The sequence below is a fragment of the Mastigoproctus giganteus genome, chromosome 1 (genome assembly GCF_048544385.1).
Source record: "Mastigoproctus giganteus isolate SK-2022 chromosome 1, ASM4854438v1, whole genome shotgun sequence".
NCBI classification, from domain to species: Eukaryota; Metazoa; Arthropoda; class Arachnida; order Uropygi; family Thelyphonidae; genus Mastigoproctus; species Mastigoproctus giganteus.
Genome location: NC_143575.1, coordinates 29,006,673 through 29,018,788, shown reverse-complemented (window position 1 = coordinate 29,018,788; position 12,116 = coordinate 29,006,673). Strand labels below are relative to the sequence as shown.

Below are 12,116 nucleotides of genomic sequence, written 5' to 3'. Positions count from 1 at the left end.
CATTTGCACATCTCCAGTCCATGGGTACCTCCCCTGAGTCCAAGGAAGTTCTCATAATTATTAGGCTAATGGTTTGCTTACTACCCTTGCGGCCTCCTCTAATCTAACTGGATAGATCCCATCCACCCCGGGTGCCTTTTTTATGTTTATCTTCAACAATTTCTCCTCCACTTTCCTCTCAGATATTACAAAATCATCTAGCTCACTGCTAGAGTTTAATTCCCCTCTAGCATTCCCCTCCCTGAATAACTCCTCATGTGTGAATGTAGATGCAAAATACTCATTTAATTTGTTGGCCACTTGAGCAGGATCATCAACAGTTGAATCATCAATATGCAGTGGACCAATCTGATTCATCCCTTTCCTTCTAGAGTTTACATAGGTAAAGAACTCTTTTCTGTTTTTCTTTGCATCCTTTGCCAAAGATTTCTCATAATCTGCATTTGCCTGCCTAATCTCCTTTGTGATTTGGTTACAGATAGCTTATATATCTATCATAGGATTCCATGTCACCCATTAATTTGTATGTATCCGATGCATTTTTCTTCTCTGCCACGTCTCATTAGTTCATCTTTTTTTTTTTTTTTTTTTTTTAATGAAAAACGCCAAACACGAAAGGTATCAAAACCCCTATAGTACTTAGTGCCGTGCATGGGTTGAAGGAGAAGTATGGGGGGGGGGATGCTGGAAACTGCTCTAGAGACTAAACATGGGTTTCACCTCTTCAAGCCTCCAATAAGCAAAGTGGTGGTATTTCACCGGTTGATGAAAGTCATCTACCACCTAATCCATTTAGGCCTAAACTGTGAACAGTATTTCTTAGTTGGTATATAAACCCTAGTAGCTTCCAAGATTAATTCTTTGAATGCTTCCCATTTTGAATTTGCTGTTGGTAACATCATCAGTTGGTCCCACCGTATAGAATTTAAATACTGTCTCAGACCACCATAGTCACCTTTACGAAAGCAAAAACCCTTCCCTTTACCCCTGATGGTAGTTACCTCTTTGAGTAAATCCCACTTCAGCACACTGTGATCACTGCCACCTAGTGGTTCCTTTATCTGCAGATTCTTGATGCATCTGGGAAATTAAAATCTCCCATTATAAGACTCTGTGATATACTGTATACTGGCCCACTCTATTTTCCCTGTACAGTTTCTTATTATACTCATCAGAGTCATTAGGCCTATAATACACTCCTACTCCCAATTTTTATCTCTCATTGCTTATGTCACACCAAACTGACTCGACACTGCACTGTGCAATGATGTCAACTGGCTGCACTTCCTTGGATTTTGTGTGTTTCTTAACTAATAGCATAACCCTCCTGCCTTCCTATCCTTTCTGTACACATTGTACTCTCCATTCAAGTTCTGCATTCCTTATATCTGTGTGACACCACGTCTCTGATATCCCAACAATATCTGCCTTTGATGTTTTGACCAACATCTATTAATGAACTAATGTAATTGTAAATGAATAATTTTCAATTACAGTAGGTTTTTTTTTGTTTTTGTTTTTTTTTTGCATTTACTAAGATTTTAATAATTTAAAATAACAGCATTTCAATTTCAAATTGCAACTGATTTTTAAATTGGGACCTTTCTATTCCATGGTGTTCTCCATGACAGACATTGGATTCCATTCATTTTCATTGTGATCAAGTCTTTTTTGGGTAGGGCTGAAGCCCAGCAGCCACCTTTTCACCAAAGAGACTTGATCAGAATGAGAGGAGGGAAAAATCTGAGTAATTTTCCGTAGATCAATTTGGTGTTTATAATTCTCATCAATCCCCAAAGAAATATCCTGAATGCATTCATGGTGGATTCATCTCTTGACACTCATTTGGAGAGGGCTGGTTTGAATCCTAATACAGTTCATAAAGGTCTTTATAATTTGGGCTACGTTCTCGAACGTGCATTTGTATAGATGTGGTGGTTGAAATGGTCATATCTGGTACTACATGAACTGGTATACACATATCCATGACACATTTGTATAAAAAAATGTACATTTCCTGCCATATGACACTTGTTTTTTTTTTTTTACTATCTCAAAAAATCACCCTGCATCTTATAAGGCGATGACCATGACTATCATAAATGAGCATGTTGTTATGTCTTGCCAATGATTTGAGTTTTTACGTATATACTGAGAAATTTGATCTTTGGGGGGAAAACCTTGCTGAATCTTAAAGTACCATAATTAATATTTTTATGGTGTAGTGAATGAAGGTGATGTGAATGAAGTACCTTTTAACATTTGATGTATCCTCAAATAGAAGTGTGGATGTTAAAGGTATAAAATCAACTGTGAAGATATCAGGCCGTGAAAAGATGCACTATAGTGCTGTTTTGGCTTGTTGTGCTGATGGAACGAAATTTTCACTCTGACAAAGAGAAAAATTCCACAAGATATTTTGTCCGTGTTCATTCTAAGGGATAGATGGATGAAGATGAATCAAACTATGGCTGGAAAAAATATGGTCGTGGCATCATTGTAGCCTTTTCAAGAAACCATCCCCACTAAGAGAAAATTAAATTTAAAAACTTTTGGGATGCAGTAAAGACCGAGACAGTTGTGAAGTCATTTAAGAAGTGTCACATTAGTAAGGGCTTGGATGGTAGAGAGGATGCTATTCTCTTTGATGAGAATGACAGCAGTGATGGATTTCTGGGTTTTGGAGATGAATAAAAACTTGCTTTCTTCTTTTATTGCTCCATTTTCTTATCATTCTTTAAAGGTGAATTAGAATAATATTTTTGTATATTAATTTTGAGATAATTAAAATATTTTGGTCACCTTAGTATGTATAGTATAAAAGGCATATGGGTAATAAAGTGCTATTGTTTAAAAAGAAGTAGAAGTAATGTTATTTTTTTCCCCCTGAATAATCTTTGCTAAATGATGGGGGCATATCTTATACCTCGGCTTGTCTTATATGGTGGGAAATAAATAGTTTTTTTTTTATGTCATATTTATATCTTCAATTTTTCTTTATAATGGCTAGGGTCCCTTAAAAGCTGGATATGTACAGGGTCTCTCTGGACCTCTGAGATTTCTTGTATCTCATTTTTCTTGTTGTAGTGCTCTCTCTCTCTCTCTCTCTCTCTCTCTCTCTCTCTCTCTCTCTCTCTCTCTCTCTCTCTCTCTCTCTCTCTCTCACGCACATAAACAGATGTTCCCTGTTTTTTTGAGTTCTTTAATGGGGCTCAACTGTCATTCAAGCATTGAATTTTCTGAATGTAATCCAGATTTCTTGTGGTAGTTAAAAGTTTGGATTTTATTATCATAGACCATTATCACCAAGAGAAGATAAAGGGTTTCTGGTGCTTTTGGTTTGTTTTTAAAAACTGTCAAATGAAATTACCATGTCCAGAAGTAATTATGTTTAATTAGGCAAATCTTCATATATTCATCATCATCATCATCATCATTCTAAGGGCCAAGCCCTGTCACCACAGAGATCTTTTTTCTTCACTCAACCTGAATGTGGGCTTTTTGTTTAGCTTCCCTGTAATTCCTTCTTGAGAGTCGGAGAACGTCATCAAGTGGTATGTGAAGGGCCTTTCTGGACCTCTGAGATTGCTTTTAGCATTAGCAGAGGCATATGATGCAAGAAAGCAAGCTTATGCAGCATCAGCCAAAAAAAAAAAAAAAAAAAAAACCCTACTCCCATTTCACCACTCCGTTCATTCAAAATACCTGTCCAGCTGAGCCTTAAATTTATTTAAGCTATCAACTTCCACAACAAGGGATGGAAGTCTGTTCCACCAACCAACTGGTTGGTGGAATCTATCCTACATCTGTCTTTCCTCAATTTGAATTTATGCCCTCTCAGGTGATTATTCTGAGCAAGAGGAAGAATCCCATCAGCATTGAGCATGCTCAAACTATTCAAGGCTTTATACACCTCTGTCAGATCACCTCGCCGGTGCCTAGTCTACAGACACTGTAATTTGCAAAACTTAAGCCTTTCTTCGTAAGAGCAACCCTTTGTTCCATTCACTAATCTCGTTGCCCTTCTCTGTACTCGTTCCAGCAGCTCTACATCCTTCTTGAAAGGAGGCCTCCAGACCTGTATACAGTAATCAAAGTGTGGCCTGACCATTGCCTTATACAAGGGAATAATCATCCTGTTGCAGCAGCATACTGTCAGTAGTGTCCTTAACAACCCTGCCAACCTCTATATTGTCTGCAAACTTGGACATTAAGCTTGATATACCATCATCAATATCATTTATAAATACATAAAACAACAATGCTTGTATCTCATTTTTTCTTGTTGTAGTGCTCGCTCTCTCTCTCTCTCTCTCAAGTGATTCTTGGTTGTCCTCTGCTTCTTTTCCCTTCAAACTGTCCTTCTAGTATGTTCATTATCCAATCATTGTGTCTCCAGAGATGTCCTAGGAACTGCATGTTCCTCTTTATTATGGTTTTCTTGATTGTTCTTTGTTCATCAGCTACTCTGTGGACTTCTTCATTCATCTTTTTGTCTCTCCAGTTGATTTTCACAATGTTCTCCAGCAAAACATCTCGAATGCTTCAATTTTCCTCCAATCTTTTGCTGTTATTGACCATGTTTCACATCCATACAGCAGTATACTCCATATATAGGTTTTCACGAATCTTTTCTTTGTTTATCTTGCTTGCAATAAATGATGTCTTTTTCCTAAGTGCTTCTTTCGCTATAGCAATTTTCCTTTTTATTCCTAAATGGCTTTTTCCATCTTCTTGTATGTTGCTTCCAAGATATACAAATGAACTTACTTGTTCAATTTCCTTGTTATCTATTTCTATCTTTTCTGTTTTTCTTTGACTTTCTTTCCCAGCAACCATTATTTTTGTCTTTTTTGTGTTAATTTTGAACCCATATTCTAAGAAAACTCTTCCATTACTTCTATTGTGTTTTTCAATTCTTCATTTTCTGCTAGTGCTGCTATATCGTCTGCAAAACTATGAATTGCACTTGTACTTCTATATTTATTCCTTTGGTTTTACACTTCACTTTCTCTAGTAATACAAGTTAAATAGTAATGGTGATAATGCACACCCCTGCCTAACTCCTTTTCTTATCTATTGCTCTATCTATTCATTATTTTGAAATTCAATTTTTGTTGTTTGATTTTCATATAATATTTTGATGGCTCATTGATCTCTCCAATCAGATTGGGCCTTCTTCATGACTCTGAAAAGCTTCTCCCAGAGAACACTGTGAAATGCTTTTTCTAGATCAATAAAAGCTATGCATGTGGTTTTATTTATGATTATTCTTCTATCTACAATTGTGCGTAGTGCTAAGATGGCTTCTCGTGTTCTCTCTACTATTTCGGAAACAAAACTGTAGTTGTTGTTTGGTTTTTAGGAGCATTAGCAACTAAGGCCATATTGCTCCGGGGATATGCAGTGGTCATTCCCTGATATTTCCGCATCCTCCATATTTGGTGGTGATGGGCTCGAACCCCGTCTAATCAAGAAGCGTGTGCTATGCACTGCCGCTCCTGCCCACCTGGCTACAGAGGTGCCGGAAACCAAACTGATCTTCGCTTAAAAACTGTTCAGTTTTCAGTTTAATTCTATGTTTTATTATGTTCAAAAGTATTTTGGATGTGTGGCTAAGCAGACTGATGGTTCTGTAGTTTTTACTCTCTGTCGCATTTCCTCTTTTTGGCAATGTCACTGTCTGGCTGGCTTTGAAAAAAGACATCCACATCTTTTCCTTCTTCATAGACTGCTTTTATGATATTGAACATTTCTTTCCTTGTTTTATCTCCTGCTTTTTTTAGCAATTCAGCTGGAAATTTATTTGTCCCTACTGCTTTTCCATTTGGGATCTGATTTAGAGCTCTTCTATATTCTAATTCTAGTAGGTGTGGCCCCCAGACAATCCTCTTTTACTTCATGTTCAGCCTCCAAGGCTTCCTCACTTATTTGGTTTCCATCATAGAGCTTTTCTAGGTACTCTTTCCATCTTATTCCTATATCTCTATTTCTAATCAGTAGTTTTCCATCTTTATTTCTTATTGCTGTGCTTTTGGATTTAGGGTCTCTAGTTTATGTGCAATCATCTTGTATGCTATGTCAGTTTTTCCATTGTTTAAATTATCTTCAACTTCCTTTATATATTTCATCCATCCACTTTTCCTTTGCCCTTCTGCATTCTTCATTCACTTTATTTCTTTGTCTTCTGTACTATTCTTGCCCTTTGGCTGTATTGTTCTTTCTGGTTTTGTTTCTTTCTACAATCAGGTTGAGAATTTCACTTGTTATCCATGGCTTTCTTGGTTGTAGTCTCACGTGTCCAATTACTTTGTTTGCTGTATCTTCCAGAGTCTTCTTCACTATTTTCCATTCAATCTGTTTTTTTTGTTTCAAGTATTGCATCTCTTTCTTTCTTAAACTGTTCTCCCACTTTGTGTTCCTGTAATAGTGTCACATTCCACCTTTTATTCTTTGTTCTTTGTATTTTCTTATGCCTTAGCTCATATTTTGCAATAACTAGTGAGTTATCACTTTCCATATCTGCTCCCCAGATGGCTGAAACAAGCTTTTAGTTGGTTTCTGTATCTCTTCTTCACTAGAACACAATCAATTTGGTATCATTGTAGGCCTCCTGGGGCCTTCCAAGTGTAGCATCTTCTTTTTGGTACTTCAAAAAGTGTGTTGCCAATGATTAATCCTTATTGTTTACAAAACAACAAAACTTCATATATTAGAAGATTCATAAACAAAAATGTACCAATGAAAGATTGGCCAGGAGGGTGGGGATAGATGGGTTGTACAGAACAATTAGTTGAAAGTAAGGACTGGGTCTACATAAAATATAGAATTATCTGTCCTAGAAATTATATTATACTAATGGTTTCTTTCAATTTCTATTCTTCTCTTATTTTGCTTCTCTAAATAAAAATCTTGGTTTAGAAGTAAATAAATTAACTCAAAATTATTTGAATTTTCAGTCAAGTGTTATAAAATTTCCCCCATAGAAAATTCGAATTATGGAAGTTAACACAAAAATTTTTTACAAATTGAGCCTGGTTATCTCCAATATCTCAATCGACTTCTTTTGAGAAACAAAACTTTTTTCAATTGCCAGATGAGAAAATCAAAATTTTGATTTATAATGTAAAAACCAAACTTCATTTAATGAGAAATTTGTTGTCTTTATTTACCTTCAAATTTATTATTCAAATTGTTGCCTTCAAATTGATCGCTCTCTACTACAGGTTTTGTAGTATTAACTCTCAAATTATTTTTTAAAATTAGCTTCTATTAATGAACTATAGTGAATTTTGCATTTGAAGGTAGGGAATAAAACTCAATGCAATCTTAGAAAAATTATCCACTTCTTAGTAAAATCTTAGTGAAATTATTAATCCAAGAAAACACTATTTTCACAGCAGATTTCTTAGATTTATAAGAGACTGCCAGTAATGGATGTATGATACCCATCATATTATTGTTATGGTAACGAAAGCTGGTGATTGCTATAAAAGGAAAACTTAGATCAGCAGTTCTCAACTTTTTTTTAATACTTGCACCACCAAAACAAAAATTGAAAAATTTCAGTACCACTCATTAAAATATGCATTTGTATTAATAGAAAAAAGTCAAGAATATTCATATAATAAGGCTATGTTATAAATTATACATATTTTTATTTCATTTTTAATTCAAAATTTGAACAAACTAAATAACAAATATTAAACAAAACAATACAAAATAAACTATAAAATACTTGATTAACATGGTGATTTAATTGTAATCAATAACAATTAATTCAATAAATTGGGAGAACTTGAACAAATATTTAATAAAAATAATTCAATTAATGTGATATTTGAGCTTGTTTGACAGTAATTAGTTTCTTTATATCTGGTTCTATTTTACTTAATTTCAAATGTAAATTTAGCTACAAAGTGAGTCTTGTTCTATATTTGTTTTTTAAATATAGCATAAAAGAAAATCCTGTTTCACATAAATATGTCAAACAAAATGGCATTAAAAATTTTATTGTTGTTTTTGAAATCATCCATTAAATTTCTGTCACAAGAAATTTCTAAAGGTTGCTCTTTTTCTTCAGAAGAAAGATATTCTGATATATAATCTGAAGAAAATAGATTCCTGATCCAGTTTTCTTTTTCATAATCTTCCAGGAAATACAATTTGAAATTATGTATTAACTGAAAACAATGACATTTTATATTTGATAGTAATTCGTGTCTCAATGTTAAATTATTTTCTCCAAGAAAATTTTCTAAAGTAGGTAGGAAACTTAAGACCTTTTTATCGAAGTCTCTGATTAACTCAAGTTTTTTTATTGTTGCATTTACTTTGTCACTAACAATGAAAAATTAAATTCAGATCAAGTCTTCCAAAAATATCAGCTAAATATGCTAATCTAACCAACCATAATTCATAATTCATCAAAGAAATAGTCTTTTAATTCACATTTTGAATTGCAAAGGAAAACTCACACTTCTGATCAAAGTTCAAAAACACAATTTAAAACTTTACCTTTGAACACCCATCCAACTTCACTATGCAGTAGTATCCACTGCTTCTGTGAAGTATGATTGCCATGCAGAAACAAAGAGGACCCATGCTTCTGGAGAAACACATGATAAACAGAAGTAGGGATAACAATTTTATCGTCTCCAATTCTGGGAATGTTTGTTGCAACAAATCGATGACTAAATTTTCATCAGAAAATGTAATCGTAACATTGTAGTGACAGAAATTAGAAGAAGCTAAATGAAAGGAAATGTTGATGTGACATTAAATTACATGAGCAGGCATGCAGGATTACGCAGATTGATGCAGACATTTACTAAATCCTCAACACTGCACAGTAACTTACTAAAGCAACAGTGTGTACTGACAGCAACACTGCCATGTAAGAGAGTTTTCCAAGAAGGAATAGAAAACAATGCAAGATAAAACTCAGTTGTGATGTTAAGCTTTCCGAGAAATATACAGCTATCCGCTCGGAGGTTGAACAAACAAACTATTTGAAAATCAACACATGATTTGTGAACTCCTGTTAGATTGATAAAAGATAGGTAAAACATAATTATTTACCTTTAGAGGGGGAAATTTTTTATGTTTTATTTTTCATAATTTCATAAATTTTAAAAATTCAACCTTCCATTATTCACGTACCACCAAATCTTTTTCCACGTGCCACCGGTGAGAAATGCTAACTTAGATTATTATTTCTGTAATTTTATAGTATAGTATAGTATTAATATACTATGGCTTTTATTGTAATTTAAATTTGTGTTTTATTTTTAAATTAATATGCGTAGTTTTATAGTATAATTACTTAATTTCCTTCACTAATTGTTCAAATAGGTCAGACTGCATCAGCACCTTGACTAAGTGTCTGGATAGATCTCGCTTAGAAAATCAACATTCTCCATATACAATATGTGAAATTTTATCTCCTCCTACTAACAGTACCCCATGCATATCCTTATTTCCTTATATTGGTAAGTTGATATATTAATAATTTGTGTAAGAAACTTTTTTTTTATGGTGACTTCAAACTATCAGACAAACAGGGACTGTCAAACACTATAATACATTAGCACTATAGTATTAGTATACTATAGTTTTGTAATCTAATTGTACAATGAATTCTCAGAAGCCAGAATAAACTTAACACTAATAGTGAATTTTTGTAGTGCTAATTAGCATTAGTAGTGTCCTATGATGCAACAAACCAAGCTTATGCAGCATCAGCCAAAAAAAAAAAAAAAAACACTCCCATTTCACCCCTCCCAGCTGAGCCTTAAATTTATTTAGGCTGTCAACTTCCACAACAAGAGATGGAAGTCTGTTCCACCAACCAACTACCCGCGGGCTAAAGGCAAATTTCCACACATCTATCCTACATCTGTCTTTCCTCAATTTGAATTTATGCCCTCTCAGGTAATTATTCTGAGCAAGAGAAAGAATCTCATCAGCATTCAGCATGCTCAAACCATTCAAGGCTTTATACACTTCTATTAGATCACCTCGCCGGTGCCTAGTCTCCAGACACTGTAATTTGCAAAACTTAAGCCTTTCTTTGTAAGAGCAACCCTTTGTTCCATTCACTAATCTTGCTAATCTTGTTGCCCCTCTCTGTACTCGTTCCAGCAGCTCTACATCCTTCTTGAAATGAGGCCTCCAGACCTGTATACAGTACTCTAGGTGTGGCCTGACCATTGCCTTATACAAGGGAATAATCACCTCCTTATCCCTGCTAGAAAAATTCCTGTATATCATTGACAAGACACCATGAGCTACTCTTGCAGCCCATCTGCACTGCTCAGAAAACTTCATATCTGCTTGCACAATTACTCCCAGGTCCTATTCATTCTCTACCACTGTCAGTGTAGTACCACAGAGTTGATACGATGCTCTGGGGTTACTGTTTCTCATATGTAGTACTTTACATTTATCAATGTTAAACTTCATTTGCTACCTCTCAGCCATTCTGGTCAACCTTTCCAGATCCTGTTGCAGCAGCATACTGTTAGTAGTGTCCTTAACAACCCTGCCAACCTTTGTATCGTCTGCAAACTTGGACATTAAGCTTGATATATCATTATCATTTATAAATACAGAAAACAACAATGGACCTAACACTGAACCCTGAGGGACTCCACTAATAACATTTAGTCCACGATGAGCAGTGTCCATTGATTACCACTCTTTGTCTTCTCCCCCTCAACCATCCCTTTATCCATAGCAGCAGTTTGCCTCCAATGCCACACTGCTCCAATTTGTGCAGCAGTCTTCCATGTGCAACAGTATCAAAAGCCTTTCTAAGATCCAAGTATATAATATCAAAGCTATTCCCTGCATCCAGTTCTTTAGGGACTGCATCATAGTATCCAATCAAATTGGTCAGGCAAGACTTCCCCTTAACAAAACTATGCTGTGTCCGAGCTATAACTGAAGTCTTGTCTAGATGATCCTGCAGCACTTCTTTAACCAGTGCCTCCATTAATTTTCCTTTAACAGAAGTTAAACTCACAGGTCTATAATTACTTGTGTCAGCCTTTGATCCGCCTTTGTGAATTGGGGTCACATTTGCACATTTCCAGTCTATGGGTACCTCCCCTGAGTCCAAAGAAGCTCTTATAATTATAGCTAAGGGTTTGCTTACTTCCTTTGCTGCCTCCTTCAATATAACTGGGTAGATCCCATCCATCCCGGATGCCTTTTTTATGTTTATCCTCAACAATTTCTCCTCCACTTTCCTCTCAGTTATTACAAAATCATCTAGCTCACTGCCAGAGTTTACTTCGCCTCTGGCATTCCCCTTCCTGAATAACTTCTCATGCGTGAATGTAGATGCAAAATACTCATTTGGTTTTTTAGCCACCTGAGCAGGATCCTCAACTGTTGAACCATCAATATCCAGTGGACCAATCTTATTCATCCCCTTCCTTATATAGTTTACATAAGTAAAGAATTCTTTGCTGTTTTTGTTTGCTGCCTTCGCCTGCCTAACCTCCTTTGTAACTTGGTTACAGATCAACTTAAATCTATCATAGGCTTCTGTGTCACGTGTTAATTTATATGTATCCCATGCATTTTTCTTCTCGGCCATATGTCTCATTAGTTCATCTGACATCCATTTAGGCCTAAACCTTGAACAATATTTCTTAGTTGGTATGTAAAGCCTAGTAGCTTCCAAGATAAGTTCTTTGAATGCTTCCCATTTTGAATTTGCTGTTGGTAACATCATCAGTTGGTCCCACTGTATAGAATTTAAATACTGTCTCAGACCATCATATTCGCCTTTACGAAAGCAAAAACCCTTCTCTTTACCTCTGATGGTAGTTACCTCTTTGAGTAAATCTCATTTCAAAACCTAGTGGTTCCTTTATCTTCAGATTCTTAATGCATGAAGAATCACTACTGATAATCAGATCAAGAGTATTACTCCCTCTAGTTGCCTTCCGAACATGCTGATGTAGAAAACAATAATCCAATAAATCCACAAAAGCCTTGCTAGTGTGCGAGTGACCAACCCACAAATTCCAGTCAATATCTGGGAAATTAAAATCCCCCATTATAAGACTCCCTGATTTACTGGCCCACTCTATTTCCCTGTACAA

At 35.4% G+C, this 12,116-nt stretch overlaps 1 protein-coding gene across 1 annotated transcript in view; it reads left to right on the top strand.

The window, feature by feature from the left end:
- The window catches only part of LOC150090666 (reversion-inducing cysteine-rich protein with Kazal motifs-like), a 234,509-nt gene that overhangs the window by 133,682 nt on the left and 88,711 nt on the right, over positions 1–12,116 (top strand). The window contains exon 12 of the mRNA XM_090388252.1: positions 9,355–9,491. Within this exon, the coding sequence (XP_090244378.1) occupies positions 9,355–9,491 (137 nt within the window). The remainder of the gene's footprint in view (positions 1–9,354; positions 9,492–12,116) is intronic.